Source organism: Amblyomma mixtum, chromosome 1, assembly GCF_055824585.1.
Source record: "Amblyomma mixtum isolate Tamu chromosome 1, ASM5582458v1, whole genome shotgun sequence".
Lineage (NCBI taxonomy): Eukaryota > Metazoa > Arthropoda > Arachnida > Ixodida > Ixodidae > Amblyomma > Amblyomma mixtum.
In genome coordinates, this window is record NC_143012.1 from 285,020,223 (window position 1) to 285,036,087 (window position 15,865).

The window sequence follows — 15,865 nt, forward strand, 5'->3', positions numbered from 1 at the left end:
GGAAGCCCAGATGCAGTCGCATGGAGTAGCAGATGACCTGCAGGCGGCCGCCCGAAGGAGAGCAGCCTTTCCGTTTTTGACGTCATGAAGCGTAGGTGTGCCGAACTACGTTTTGTGGATTGCCGTCGAGCATAACTATTGATCCTGCCACCGTAGCAGCGCATCCCGTGGTTGGTTTAAGCAGACGCGGTCTTTTACATCTTACGTGAGGTCGTTACTTATTATCTTACCCAGGAGAAACATGGTATGAAAAAAAAAGGAGTTTGAAATGTTAACCGGGAAATGTGCTCTTGAAAAAGGGAAAAAGATTTTTCCGTTCCTTGCCAGCTGTGTCGCAAAGCTGCAGCAAAATATATTACACTAGTGCCCGTCTGTCATGTGTGAATACTGCTCCGCTCAAAATTGTGAAACTAATTTTGTTCAAAAAAGCTAACAAAACCGACCCAAGAAAAAGAAGGAATAAACATGTATAAATGTGATACAACGTGATGTTTCGTCACACTAGTCTGCCTTCACAGCAGCGAAAGAAAGCAGTGTGTGATTCCCCAGAGTTAGTTTGGAAAACTTATTTCAGCGAAGCAGTTGCAAACTTTTGTAGGGTAACCCTATGCAAGATATCATAAAGCAGCCAACAACGTGAACAGACAACAAGAAAGAGCGTAAAGTTTGCCAGCTTCTCGCAATATCTGGGGCCTCTCCCTAGAAGGAGAAGCACACGAGGCACGAGCGAAGTTTACAAACGTTATGCAAGCGAAGTAGGCGCCTGCGTTGACGTTATGTGCCGAGGAAGTTTGATCGATATGTTTGAAGAGTTCACTACAGAAGCAAACTTCACAGTCTTTTCAATTTGATTTCTTTGCGTTTGTCGATACAGGGTGCTCGTGAAAGAAAAAAAGAAACACAATTTATACAATACAGTTTAAAAGCAGCGAAGTTCGCGAGATGCGAGCGTCTGGATATGAATCGAAGCCAGTATTCCTTTTCATCTTTTTTGCTGTGATAGACATTCTGATGTGTCTCACGTGTGCACTATGAAAGTAATTTAAATATTCACAGTATTTTTGTGCATTAACAACGCTGTGTGCCTCGACAAAATTCCTGGAAAGTTACCTGTAAAAGAGCAGCCAATTGTTCACACTTTAAGTACGTATCTTTCCAAAAACAAGAAGCACTGGATTAGAGTAATCTGTTGCCAACATCAAATAGTCTTTTTCCATCAAAGAGATTAAGGGGGCTGGAGGTAAAAGCTGCCAGAAGGAACGACAGCTTAAACAAAGGCCACGGCCTCCTGTTGTAAGGCGAGAGTAAGCGAAAGGAAACACACTCAAAATATATTATTCACAGACACAAATTTTTGATATTTAGAACTTCTCCAATTATATATATCCTAGGAGTAAAACAGTTATATATACGGAAACCTTCTTAAGAAACATACATATGAAATGAAAACAGAAATTCGACTGCTACTACGCACGAGCGCATAGTACTGGCGTATTTCTTGTATAGTTTTTTTTTCATAAGACAGATACCAGTTTTACTGTACTGATTAAAGTGTGTTGGCAAGGTGAACAAGAACTTTTACATAAGGTAATTAAGGCGGAGTATTATAACATTTCATTTTTCTTTGCGACAGGTAGCACCAACATGTTTGCTGCTGCGGTCTCTTCGAACAATGATACTTCTTTGTTCAATTGATACTTGTTCAAATGATACTTGTTAAATTTTCTGTTACTTCTCGTTTGAAGAAAACAGTTCACTTATAATCATAAAATCTTGCATTGCCATTATTCTAGCTTTTTGGGAAAAAGCTTTGTGTGTATCTCTCATAAGGCAAGTCAGAAGGGATCCTGAAAAAGTTTTTTGGAGAATAAATATATTTTGCAAATTTGTATGCTTAGTTATCCCCCAAATTAGCAAGCAGTAATTCACTTAGGAAGAAAAATTTATAAAGAAGAATTTTAACTTGAAATGTTTAACATGTCCCAAGCCCTGATAAGATTACGGATAGTATTTCGGAGACATAACGCCGGACTGACGGACGGGAGAATGAGCCATTAAAGGCTTAATAGCATGTCATTTGTCTTAATAACATGTCATCGGCATTTTGTAGTGAATTTTAACAGTGCGCAGTTCTGTCACATTGCGTCTGTTCAAAAAATTCTACCTGGACTGAATTTGCTGCAGGGTTTTTTTTTTTAATTTCGCCCTGTACATGATATCTAGCACATGCTCTTATGTGTTCTTTAGGATTAAAACGCGTGTTTAGTGAAAAATATTTCGACAACGCTACAGGAAGCCTGAAATTGAACAAAGAAAGCAGGAGGCGAGGGGGAGGGGGGAGTCCCAATCCACTGACCAACGTACACTGTCTTGCATGGAATAGTGCTTTATAAGACTAAACACCTACCGTGCCACCCTCGTGCCACACCAGTTCTCTTATTCTCTCGTACCATTCCGGTATTTTCGTTTGGGAAGCAAGTCGTGTATAATTTTCGCCATCGATAACTGCAGTTCGCAAAAAAGAAACTAATTCGTTTCATGGAAACTTTGATCACTGCACTTTGGCTTCCCCCTTCCTGTCTTTGTTCAAATCTCTCTTCGACGACTGCTTTCCTAGTTGCTTACCATCATCTGCTGCACAAATGAAGGCTGCAATGATGAACTTGAGAACATGTGCGTTTTAGAAAGGGATGAAACATTGATTTTAGGAGCTAGCAGTTATGACGGGCCCGATGGTGGGAAAAGCAAGACAGTCTGAGCTTGTTGCGCACAATGGTGTAAATTAGCGCGTGAAGTGGGAGAAACGGACACGCCAGAAAACTCCAAATTCTCACGTTAAAATGAGATAGACACGAGCAGAATGGCCAGACGGAAATTACGAGGTTACAGATAAAATCTGCACTATCTCTTGCAAAGACCAACTGTTTCTGTGATACTCGCGAATGGACACCGACTGACAAGTTTTGGGAGCAGTTTTCACCATTTGTGCAAAATGTATCAAAGTTCCCTTACGACGAATTCGCAAGAAAATACACATCCTCTCTTGTTTTCTTTGTCCTCATCTGTAGCGCTATTCCTTTCTATGATGCAAGAAAGCCAGCTAATTCAACATTCTGCACTGGCGTGAAACTCGCTTAGCAGACCTAAGCAGTGCTAACAAATATTTTACTTTCGCTGTGTGATGTGGGTACATTACGCCGTATAATGTGATAGTTATAATTCTTTTCCCTGGTACCTTGATAATTTGGAAGCTGACAAGGCAAGGTTCATCATCATCATCATTTTATTCCAACATCAACATTACAGATGCTGAGGACCGTGAACAAAAAGCCTCTAGCTGGGCTTGACGGGGTTCACGGCCCCTAAAAATCATGGCATTGGCAACAAAACTAGGATACAAACACAACGCATCAGACATGGGAGGATGTGGCACAAATTCAGGACATAAGCAAAACAATTACAAGATTAGTAGAGTGTTTTATGAATTATACAATGTACGGTGTAATACAGAAAAAGGTAGAAAGTGCAATTATTGTGGCTATGATATATTTACAACAAAAAAACAGTATTGTGGCTATGAAGCAACTCGTTTGTTTAGAAGCGACGGGAGCATATTATGTAGCATCTGGTATCCATAGTTAGTGCGTGCTCGAGGTATTTCCCACAGTTCAGTACTGCGGGTATTCCGTGTTTTTCGTTTAGGTGTCAGGTTTGCTATGCCGCATAAAATGTTTTTATTCTTTTTAATTCCGTTAGAATAACGCTTAAGGAGCATTGTTTTATAAATGTCAGGAAGTGTGATAATATTTAGTTCCCTGAAGAGAGGTGCAGTATGACTATCGTATGCAGCGTTTGCAACTATACGAATTGCCTTTTTTTGTAGGAGGTGAAGTTTAGTAATATTTGACAAAGTAGTTGTACCCCACACTAGGTGACAGTAGTTAATTATTGAAGTAAAAAGGGCACTGAAAATAAGGCGTTTAATGCAAACAGGAGCAAAATATCGCAATTTGCACAGGATCCCTGTAATGCGACAAATTTTAGTTGCAACTGCATCTATGTGAGTATTCCAGGACATATTTTTTTCGAACAGAACACCAAGACATTTAACTTGCGACGCTATCTGAATATTTGCAGTGCCGAGATGGAGTATGGCCTGCGTGTCTATGTTTCGGTTTTTCGGCCTGAAAAAAACAGCTTTTGTCTTACTGTTGTTTATGGCAAGCGAATTAACGATACTCCAGGAATGTAGTTTATTTAGAAGTACATTTGCGCGTGAGATAAGAAGCTCGGCATCAGACCCTATTAAAAGTATGCTGGTATCATCAGCGTATATGATGAATTTTGCTGTGTTGTCAATGTTTACCAGATCATTGATGTAAAAAGAAAACAGCAGAGGCCCCAAAATACTTCCCTGAGGTACTCCTGCGTGAACTGCTCGTACATCAGACAGATGATTATTGATAACAACTTGCTGGCGGCGGTATTGAAGATAGGATTTTAGCAACTGAAGAAAAACGCCACGGAAGCCATAATGTTGCAACTTTAATAACAGGGTATCGTGGTTAATGGTGTCGAAGGCCTTAGAATAATCTATAAATATGCCTAATGCGCACATTTCTCGCTCGAAAGCGTCTAATATTATTTCCTTCTGTGTCAAAAGTGCAGTCTCGGTAGACCGGCCTTTCATAAACCCAAATTGCGCATCTGTGATTAGTTTATGTTTTGTTGCGAATGACATTACGCGGGAATGGATTATTTTTTCCAGACCTTTTGAAAAAACTGGTAAAATTGAAATAGGCCTGTAATTTGTGAGTTCGTTTTTGTCACCGCCTTTGTGCAAAACTGTTACCTTTCCAAGCTGCAACTCTTTCGGAAAAATGCCATGCTGAAAAACGAGGTTAAAAATATGTTCGAGTATAGGAGAGATTAGGTCTAAGACATGTTTGACCGGTCGTATTTGAAGCCCGTCAATATCGCAGCAGTTGCTGTTTTTGACTGACATGAAAGTGCTGAAAACTTCATTTGTATCAGTTGGCTCTAAAAACGCACTGTCGCTCGTCCCTGCACCTAAATATTGCACGCAGCTTGAATCATGAGTACTGCTTGATAGCGATACAAAATATTCATTCAATGAGTTTGCCAAACGTGCGTTTGATATTACTTCTTACTACTTACAACGCAGCTACCCTTTGTACAGCGTTAATTAGAATCAATATACTGTTACAATGGCAAACTTGCATGAATACTAATCAAGTGAGTAGAATCGCTAGGGCTTTGAAAAGAGGCAGCTAGAAAAAATGCATGCAAAGTCAGAATTTATTCTCCCATCATCAAACATAAAGCTGCCGCAACAAGTATCAAGAAGAATCACAACCAACAATCAACACCGCTGCATCTAACTTTTGCTAATCTGCATGAATGTGTTTGCATGCACTTGCGTGAAAGACAGTCAATGCAAAAACTTTTAACCACATAAGGCATGAGAACAAAGGAGACTTTCATGAATGTGAACTGTAGGCCAATTGTCTTCATGGCTGATGCCGAAGCAACCAAAGGAAACAGACACACAAGACGAAAAGGAACAGAGCGCTAGTTCGTTCGCTCCTTTCTCCTCTTGCATCGTGTGTGGTTTCCACTAGTTCCTTCCTCGCCGAACATATTAGAACCCACAACAAAAAGCAAAAAAGAGTAAATTTTCAGGGTGACATAGGTGTAAATGCAAGGGTTAATATCACATCTACTTATAACTGTGCCTTTTTTGCTCGCAGCCAGCGGTAGTCGCAAGGAGCGGCGCGGGCCGGTCTTCACCCGGGCGCCTCCCAGCCGCGTGGAGTTCCTCAACTCGTCACAGGCGGTGGTGCCCTGCGAGGCCCAGGGTTCGCCTCGGCCCGAGGTGTGGTGGTGGCGCGTAGGCTCCCAGGGTCCCGCGCCAGACATTCCGGGCCTCCGTCACGTGCGGCCGCAGGACGGCGCGCTCATCTTCTCTTCGTTCCGTGCCGAGGACTTTCGCCAGGACATCCACGCCGCCGTATACAGGTGCGGGGCAAGAAACAGTGTCGGCTCCGTCGTCAGCGGAGACGTCCACATCAGGGCAGGTGAGTGAGATTGGTCTCATCTTGAGCCTCTTCGCCATTTCTTTTATTATCAGAAAGCAGGACGCACAGGAGTCCCCCACTTTGTAATGTCGTGGACTTACAGCGACTTCGAGTAGCGGTGTTCTGTGCGCGGCGTGAGAGTAACCAATGTACATGAAAGGAGTTTTCTACAAATTGTTTCATCGGCTTGCTTGTTTCTTTTGTGTGATTATGTTTTATAACTGTCAATATTTTATAACTTAGTCATTCATCAAGAAAACACTCTTTCATTGTAAGAGTAGCGATACTCGTGTGGCGAATTCCTACAAGCTAGAATATGTGCGAGGCACCTCCAAGCTTTCAGTAACAATTGGCGTCGTCTTAGGTTCTTTCAGCCCTAGTGAACGACGCATGTGTTTGCCGCGGATGAGTTCAAGTAGCTACAAATTTTCAGGAGCACCGGTGTCCGCTTTAAGATTGAAATCTCTGAGAAGTTCTGGAATTGATCAGGTAAAGACAATGAGCTTAGTAGAGAATATGATTTACATAATCCTACTAGGCACTTTACTTCCACTATTACTGTCTGGCGCTCGTGAACAGACCACGCTGTCACCGGGTTTTGTCACAATTTGTTCCACATTCGTGCCGAAAATGAACGAGCTGTGTACTTGAGCACTGTCTGGCCCATGGTCGACAAGTATAAATGAGTTGCGAGAGAGGTCACCCGGATAGCCGCAAGCAGTAAGCATCTTAATTTGGATTTGCCTTCTGTTCCGTTCCATCAGTCTGAATATATGGGCACCATTCCCGCTGCGCTGTGAGCAAATCGAGTTTCAAGAATCAAATTGTTGATGCGTGAAAGAAAAAACAGCGCGATTCCTCTCGTTTCTGCCAGCGGTGCAACCTGTATGTTGACGGTGCAGGTGCGTTGAGGGCGCACTTGAAAGAATACGGATGCAATTTTTGTTACAGTCACTACCAACATCGAAAGAATTTTGCTCTTATAATATCCTTTGCCTTGTCGGGCTTGTTTTGCAGTCTTCTTTTCTTAAAATACAACAGATGGCGGAATGCCCTGGTGGCACTACGAAGCCATGCAAGCGTTTTGAAGTCACGTATCTACATAACCTCGATATGCGGCATTTCAGAAGTGTTGAAAAGCCCCTAAATCTAAACATCATCCCCATGGCTAATTCCACTGTAATAGCTCTAAGAAGTTGGCTCGTTCTTGAGAATTTATTCTTCTAGCACTGCAGCTGTAGGTGCTGCTGTGTGCCTTTAATCATATTTTTAACTTCTAAAACTCCGTTCAGCACTAGGGTCTTCCAATTTGTAAAGCGACAGATAATAGGTTGACGTAAAGAAGGAACCTCGCCCACACAACTAATGTTTTGTGGGCAAACTGCAAAGAGACAATGCATTAATGCGCACGGCATGGCGTACTGGCTTGGTGAGGACGAAACGAAAAGTTTCAGTCGTGGGCTATCGTCATTGGTTTTTTTTTTTTTTAACGTGCATTGCAGCGTTGTCTTTTGTCAATCAACGGAGTCCTCTTGGTTGCGTTCTTACCCAGACCTCTCCAGTTTTCTGCCATAGGCGTTTAAGAAGCCGAGAACGGTCGCTGAAAAGCTGAAAGGCCCGGTGATTGAATTTACTCTGCCAAGGAGATCATCCGTGGAATAGCCTTCGAATTCCCAAGAGATCATCGGCATCTCCTTCCAGTCGCAAGGGGTAAAATGGCCTCTGTTCGAAGTGGAACTTGATGCCTGCTTCCATTGTCTTGATCTTGATTTTGTTTCCGATTTATTTAGGTAAATTTACTCCGTATTTATCGCGCCAATATTAACTACCAAATCGTTGCTATCCCCTTCAGAGAGTTCAGAATTCTCCAGCACTGTGCTATGTCGAGCGCACTTGTGTTTTACTGAGATGGCGGAAGACCGCTGAGAGAAAACTTCTTACAACGTAAAACTTTCTCACAATATTATTCGTTCGTTAATACAATTTCTGTTTCACCTGTCTCCAACTTAGACTGTCGACAATCACTTGCACTATCACGTTCTTGCACTATCACGGTCTTGCACTATCACGTTCAAAATGGTTTCATAGCTTAAGGTGATGATTATGATATCCGGCTGTAAATCTTTCGATTGCGGCTCACTTAAAAAATCAGCGCCTGCACTCTCACCCTCTTACGACTATCGCTATAAAACACCATGACCGTACCAGGCGCTCGGTAGACAGAGAATTAAGGTAAGAAAACGGGAAGTTATTCCCCGTGGGTCTACATCAAACTTGTGAAGGGGGAAAAGCCAGTGAAATAGAAGAGAAGGTCAGAATATGTGCAGTCTGCTTTAACCTTGCATAGAGCGCTCGAGTAGTGCGTACCTCGCTTTAAAAACCAAAATTCGACAGCACCCTTTGGTTCATGATAAATATGCTCGGCCCATCTTGCTTTATTGTCTACGTGGCTCTACTTGCGTGAAATTGTTACGTTAAAAGTCCTACCTGCCTTGTTTTCTGGCCAGTATTCTGCTCGAGCGCTCAACGCAAGGGAGGCGAAACTCTTCATTGCTTCGTAATCATTGAAAAATTTTTTTTTGCGTTGAATACGTGAAAAATAATGACAGTAAAAATTTTTCGAGGAAGCAAGACATTTGAAAAACGTTTCAAAAATTTCTCTCATGCAAACATAAAGAAGTGAACTCCAACTTTGCGTACCATTGATCATAATTCAATTACCATCTCATGGTGCGGGGCTCAGTGGGGGGAGTAATGAGGGAACACAAAAGGAAGCTTTCAATATGCGCGTCCTAGCTGAAAGAATTAAGGAGACTTCTGCTGTTAGTTCTATGCAACTTCCAGTTTGTCTTTCTCTTTTGTTTTATCTTAGTGCACAGGCAAACTACTCTAATATCAATGATCAAGAGTTAATTCCCGAGAGCACATTAATTAATGCGCGCTTTATATTAGCGGCATTCCAACCGCCAGCTCTGCGTTTGCAGCGTTCCAGCAGACAGAATAATAAAGAAAACGAAGCGAGTTTCTCTCATTAGCGATACTTCACGAGGATCTGTTATGCCAGAATAGCGCGAACAGGATAGTATTATCACTTTTTTTTCTTAGGCGACAGAAAGAATAGTTTGCATGTGTTACAAAGAAACGTAAATTATGGTTCATGGCGACGATCTTGCGAATAGTGTTTACACAGTAACCACAATTGCTCACATTCATTTTATTTGTATTTATCGAACTTGTTCTGAACAAAAATTAAATTGGGTTTATTAAGTTTTCATTTCTTCTTCATTACCCTGCAACAATTGCTCATCTTTTTAATTAACGTATTAAATGCAACACGTGAGTCATATTACCATTAGCAATTGTTCGTGTACGGCATTTAGAAGAAACTATAAATGAGGCTGGTATTTGCTCTTTTGATGTTCTTACTAAAGAAACTGTAGGGCTACAGCCTTTCTACGTCTTGTGAACCTACGCGCATATATGTTTGAAAATGAGGAATAATGACGGTACAGAAATATTCACAAATGACTCAATTTGTCTATCATGCCAGGGCTCACGCATTCCTGGTCGCACATCGCAGTCAAAACCCTTGTTTATGTGTTGGTTGCTAATAATATTCTATTGATAACCCGGGAACGGAACACCAAAACGTACCGTGGGTTATCATGCGACTCTAGTGGAGTGGGCAGGGCGGATATTGTGAGGGCAGCTCTATGGCTGGGCTCTTATAAGCGCAATGTCTTACGTGTGTAGTATGCGGTGACAATTTGGCACTTAATGCAGATAGCTAAAATTAACTCGACCTGCTCTCTGAAATCTGTGGCAGTGTAGCAGCCAACATGAGATTTAAATTCGATGTTGGAAAATAGGACGGAATGATATATAAATACAGGGACACTGGAGAAGTTTGGATGCAGGGAGGTGGAATCCCGCGTTCACGTCGGCACACATTGTGTGTGTGTGTGTGTGTGGGGGGGGGGGGTATTATTGAAGGAAGAGCACATCTGATTATCATAATTCCGGAGAGAGCGCCCTAATTTCTAAAGCGAAAGGTTGACTTACCTAGCGGCGCCAATTTAACTGTGTCTGCGCGAAAGACCTTGAACAGGAGGAGCGGAGCGGCGTAAGTAACCAAATGTACCACATGACTCACAGCAGCTGCAGCCGCGTGCTCCTCCGTCGCCGTGGCCGCTGCGCGCTACCTATCCAGTGTCTCGCTATGAACGAAACAAGCCAGCCGGATCCGACGTCCCCGAGAGCGGGTACCGGCAAACGTCGGGCCGAGTCTGATCACCCGGTCGACATTGCCAACCGTGCGAGGGGTTTAGCAATCGGTAGGGAGCGTAAACGCTCTAAACGGGCAGCCGAAACCGATGAAGAGCGAAAGCTTCGAAAGCAAAGAAAAGGAGCATAACAAGCCACCCCCCCCCCTTCCCCCCGCCTCCCCCCTGCCCCCATTGCTGTGGAACAGTGAGCACCTCGATCGTGTTTTAACCCACATGGCGGTAGTGACAGATGTGCGCTGCATTAGTTGGCATTGGCAACATTGTGAAAGAAACGCGGCTCTGAAGCTATAGGACGTCAGCGTTCTTTGTATTCACTGGCGTTGACGACGTTCTGTGCTCTAATGAATTTAAGGAAACGAAGGGCGCATAGCTGGCTCCAGTGGTCGCCTGTATCGCGCTTTGAGGTGCGTGGCGATCCTGAGAGAGAGATATGGGCTGCACGCGGTAGCGCTAACAACGATGTGGCAGACACGCGGCACTGCAGCAATAGGCCGCGGCATGATTTCACGCTGATTTTGGAAGTGCCACTTTCGCTTGCATAACAAGGGTTAACTCAGCTAAGCCGCAGCCATTTTTAGTCCAGCTAAGGCTGCCTTAGAAAGAGACACTATAGATATAAGCATAAACTTTGGAAAGGACATTTTTGCAGCATATGGAAGAAATGCAGAAAACACTGAATAAATTCCGCTACGTATTAATGCATGACATATCATAATTAACATGATAAACATTCCTTAGCCGCTGCGATGGCTGAGGGGTTGTGGCACTCGACTGCTGACCCGACATATGTGTTCTATCTCGGCCGCGGCAGTCGAATTTCCATGGAGGTGAAATGCTAGAGGCCCGTGTACTGTGCGACGTCAGTGCACGTTAAAGATACCCAGTTGGTCGAAATTTCCGCAGCATGTCACTACGGCTTCCCTTATAGCCTCCGTCGATTTGGGACGTTAGACCCCATAAACTACACTAAACCTGAATCTGGGCATTCAAGGCAGGGAATGAAAATTAACTCATCAGCAGTGAAGACGAACAAGTTTAGACTAGTCTAGTGGTTGCGTAAAAGCTCAATGACAATAAAACACATCAACTATAGACAATAAAATACACGAACTATGCCTTAATGCAATTAATCCAACCAGAATAGGATCATAAAAATAAAGTGGCAAATAAATAAAACTTCCAGTTTAATTTAGTAGGGCAGGTGGCACTCGCCACCGGCCCAATTCAGAAAGAATGCCAATAAAATCTACCTGTCTGCTACTACCCTGAACACTGTGGTGACTGCGATCTGTGCTGACCCGCGATGTCCATACTCCTACACTGGTCGAGGTTATGCTTTAAAGGAGTTCTGTTCAGTGCGAACGAGATCCTCTTCGCATAAACCCTGCGCATACGACTCCGTTCTTCAACGTTAGTAGAAGTAGGGCTCTTTTAAATAGCAAGCTAAATGTGGTCTGCGCGTAAAGTAAACTTTGGCTAGTGTGGCTGGACAGGTAGCACTGGTTCATTCCCGAAATATAATATAACTTCCACAATCACTTGCCTGTTTTCTAGAAGCATGTTGAAGTGGTCAGTTTCTGCTGTTCATAACAGTTATGGAGGCAGCAACAAGGACAATGTCGTCGTTATTCGAGAAGGTGATTGAGCATTATCAGTGTCAGTCTGATGATCCCGTCAATTTTTTGTGTTCAAGATACTCGTCACCTTTTTGCAGTTTGTCGGCACCGATGCACATTACCGGCTGTAAGAGCAGTTTATAAGCAGTGAGAATCTAATGCTATCAAATGAGATTATTTTCATTCTTTGGCTCTCACCTCTTTTTCCTTTGCTTAAATACTCCACTTCGCCAGTACCACGTAACGGCCAGGATAACGGAAGAAAAACATTATTTTACCAAATGAATTAGCTGAAAAAGTCTACTCAAGCTTACTAGAATTCTCGATGGGCTTTTGATGGCACTTTAACATCAGTAAAGCTCAGCAGTTCAGAGAACACTCCCGAAGTACATCTGCCCAAGTTCCCAAGTGCATTTGCTACCTCGAAAGAAGTGTTGTGGAAAGAATTTCTTCGCACACTGTCGGCCCTATCGCGTTAATGATGCGTCTCTGGTTTCTCTTCAGGTAAGGTTCATTTGCAAGCTTAGGGAATTTGAACCACTTTCATGATTTTTTTCTATCGCAGTTGAATTCGCAGGGCACAGAGATGTGCCCGTCTCTCAGGGGTAATTCGACTACTGTTATTGACTCCAAAACCCAAGGAGTTCGTTAATGCTTTCCACCTCGTAAATCTTTCCTACCTGCAACTAAGACTCTTCGCTTTTCACCCCATTAACATTATCATCGCGATCGAACGTCTCCAACAGGGCGTAATAAAACGAGCAATGTTTTTTTTGTGTAGCAAATATTTTATTGTCTTAAATATCTTTTTTGAAAGACCACTTCAACACCTATCTGGAGGAAACGTCTCCGGCGGAAAAGTGACAGCTTCATACAGATTAATGAAAAAAAAATAAAAAAAAGCTTAGAGATGATGTAGCGAATCCCTATAAACCATAGGCGTTGCGCGTGTTTCGCGAGCTCGAATTCTATTATTAGTGCACGATCGGTAGGCGTTGGGCAGCGTCCACAATCTCTAATGCAAACTGCATGTCCACCAGCTCACAATGAAAGCAAAGGTGAAGAAAGGAATGAAAAGGAAATGAGAACGCTCATTGTAAGGTCTAAAAAACGGATGACATTGAAAAGAACTTCACTTCACTTCACTTCACTTCACTTTATTGCCTTAAAGACCCCACTTTGGGGGTATTACATAAGGGGTGGGAGTACAAATATAGATTGAATATGATTGTCTACATGATATTTATGAAATGCATATTTAAATTGTTAACAAAACTTGATGGGCAGGTGATGGCATCAACGTCGTGGGGAAGGCCATTCCAGCCTTTAGCAGTGCGAAGAAAAAAGGATGGGGAAAAATGACGGTGCAGGGCGCGTTGTCATGAAACTTGCAGTGGGTGGCCGGTGCGATGAGATATGCGAGCTGGCGGTGTGATGTAGGGTGGTTGGCCGAGAGAACTGTGCAAACACTTATTGAACAGACTAAGAGCAGCGATGCGACGACGATGGGCAAGAGTCGATAAACATGATTGTCGTTTAAGTGACGATACAATGATGTCGTACGAATAGGCAGCATGAATGAACCTCGTGGCGCGATTTTGGACCGATTCTAGTGAACTGATGAGATAACCTTGTTGCGGGCTCCAGATAGCAGATGCGTATTCTAGCTTTGGTCGTGTGAGTGATTGGTAAGCGAGAATTTTAATACTTTGAGGGGCGTGCCGTAGATGACGTTTCAACAAACCCAAAGACCGGTTAGCTGATGCGACGATGTTCGTTACATGAGAGCGCCAGGAGAGCTCCTGGCACAAGGTGACGCCTAGGTACTTGTATGAGTATGCGGATTCTAGTGGAACGTTAGCAACTGAGTAAGTGAAAATATGGGGGCTACGCCGGCGGTGAAAAGATAGGAGTTCACGTTTATTAGGATTAAGCGACATTAGCCAGTCATCCCACCAGGCATGCACTGTGTCAATGTCGTTTTGGAGCTGTGATTGGTCAAAGGTGTTGGAAATTGTGCGGTAAATGACGCAGTCGTCTGAAACAGACGAACATTGCAAACCAGGTTTGAGGGTAAGTCGTTTACATAGATTAAGAATAGGAGGGGAGCAAGTAAAGAACCTTGGGGTACGCCTGATGTTACTGGAAGAGGGTTGGAACTGTGGCTGTTAACGAGAACAAACTGGGAGCGGTTAGAAAGAAATTCTTCGATCTGCAATAAGACGTTAGGATGCAGTTTTAGCATGGTTAGTTTTAGCAGTAAACGCCTGTGGGGAACTTTATCAGTTGGTGTGAACGTCATGAAGAAAGACGGCCAGTTGAGTTTCACATGACAAACCCTTGCGAAACCCGTGATGTGAGGAATGAAAGAAGTTGTTAGCGACAAGAAAGTCCATGATTTCAGAATAGATGACGTGTTCCATGATTTTGCAAGGTATGCTGGTACTCTTCAATTCAGGTACTCTTCAATTCGAGAGCGCGCTCAAAAAGGCCATCATTAACTCTTATCTGCAACAGAGAGAGATTGACTGCATGTTTGGAAATATTGGAGACCATACTAATGATATGGAGCGGTTGCAGCACTATTTCTTTTAAAAAGAAAAATGCCCCGAATTTTAGACGTGCGAAAAGTGAACACCGTCGCTACAGTGCTGGTAAGCAAACTACTAATCATTACTGATAAACTACAGTACGCGCTTCTCCCGCAGGCATTTTGGTAGAGAGCTACCAACGACAAATTTACGAAGCGCCTTTTTTTTCCCAACAGGCAGTACGACAGTTACTGTAGCCTTGCTAACTAAAGGTTTTAATCAGAATCAAAAGAGGGCCCATTTATTTGCCATCGCTGTCAAGAAGGCTGTTGCTTTTCTCGGTCAATGAGAGTTTCCACGAATTTTCACTGTCAAGCAGCTGTCATTTTCCTTCTGTCAGTCCGCGTGTCGTAAGCAAATTATATCACAAACGAAAAAATATAGCCTTGACAGCTTTTCCACAGAAACAGCCTAAAAGATGTACCATAGCTTTTGGAGCTGGTTTTCTTTTTGCACGTTCAAAAAAAAAATCAAAGGAATCGACAAGGGAACACTTTCTAAGACTGCACATTTTCTTATTTTGTGCTACAAGACATGAAACATTAAATGAGAAGAAACTTTCTGGTTAGCTTTGTTGTTGAGAACATCCTGTACACCCAAGTCGATACGAAGAGCCGAAGGTGTCCATCTGCCGGCCAGGTGAAGGAAAAGAAACAGAAAAAATCCCGATTAGGACAATACTAGAAAGGAATTTATGGCACGATATTTTGTTTCCTAGAGCATTTTACAGCTGTTTTTATATACATGGAAACTCTCCAAAAAAAGCCACCTTTAGCCCAACTGTATTCTTTCAGGAAAACGCGATGTGGCCTGAAAAAAAAACGCACGAAATTTGGAAGCAGCGCAAAGCCATCGCCTTTTTTTTTTTCGAAGCAAAGGCATTTAACTGAGGAGAATGGCGACTCAGCATCGTACTAAGACTTTTGTTTTGTTCGAAACAGAATGGTGTGCTCAGGGCTTTCCTTTTTCAAAAATTTTTCTTCTTTGCTTGTTTTTTAATCCCTAAAACTGAAGCTACCCAGAGGTTACACAAAAAGACAACAGGGAAGCAAGACCAGATAAGGGTAGCCTGTATTTCAAACTCGTAAACAAAGAAATCATTAAAGCAAGCCGTGAGAGCCACATCCCAGAATAGAAAGCGGGCTCCAATCTAAGCGGCTTGTTTGGTCGGGTAAACACAACGTTCTCGCTTGTTTGCTCAGCGTGCTGCAACTTTGAGGGTATCAATCTTCCCCCTTCTTCCTTCATGTGCTGTTTTGAAAGCATCGTTGTCA

At 42.9% G+C, this 15,865-nt stretch overlaps 2 protein-coding genes across 2 annotated transcripts in view; one reads left to right on the forward strand and one right to left on the reverse strand.

Annotated features, from left to right (window-relative positions):
* LOC149371928 (uncharacterized) overlaps nt 1-15,865 on the reverse strand; it is a 510,412-nt gene that overhangs the window by 282,458 nt on the left and 212,089 nt on the right. The window lies entirely within an intron of this gene.
* LOC149371931 (cell adhesion molecule Dscam1-like) overlaps nt 1-15,865 on the forward strand; it is a 114,777-nt gene that overhangs the window by 44,044 nt on the left and 54,868 nt on the right. The window contains exon 2 of the mRNA XM_089585490.1: nt 5,772-6,098. Within this exon, the coding sequence (XP_089441616.1) occupies nt 5,772-6,098 (327 nt within the window). The remainder of the gene's footprint in view (nt 1-5,771; nt 6,099-15,865) is intronic.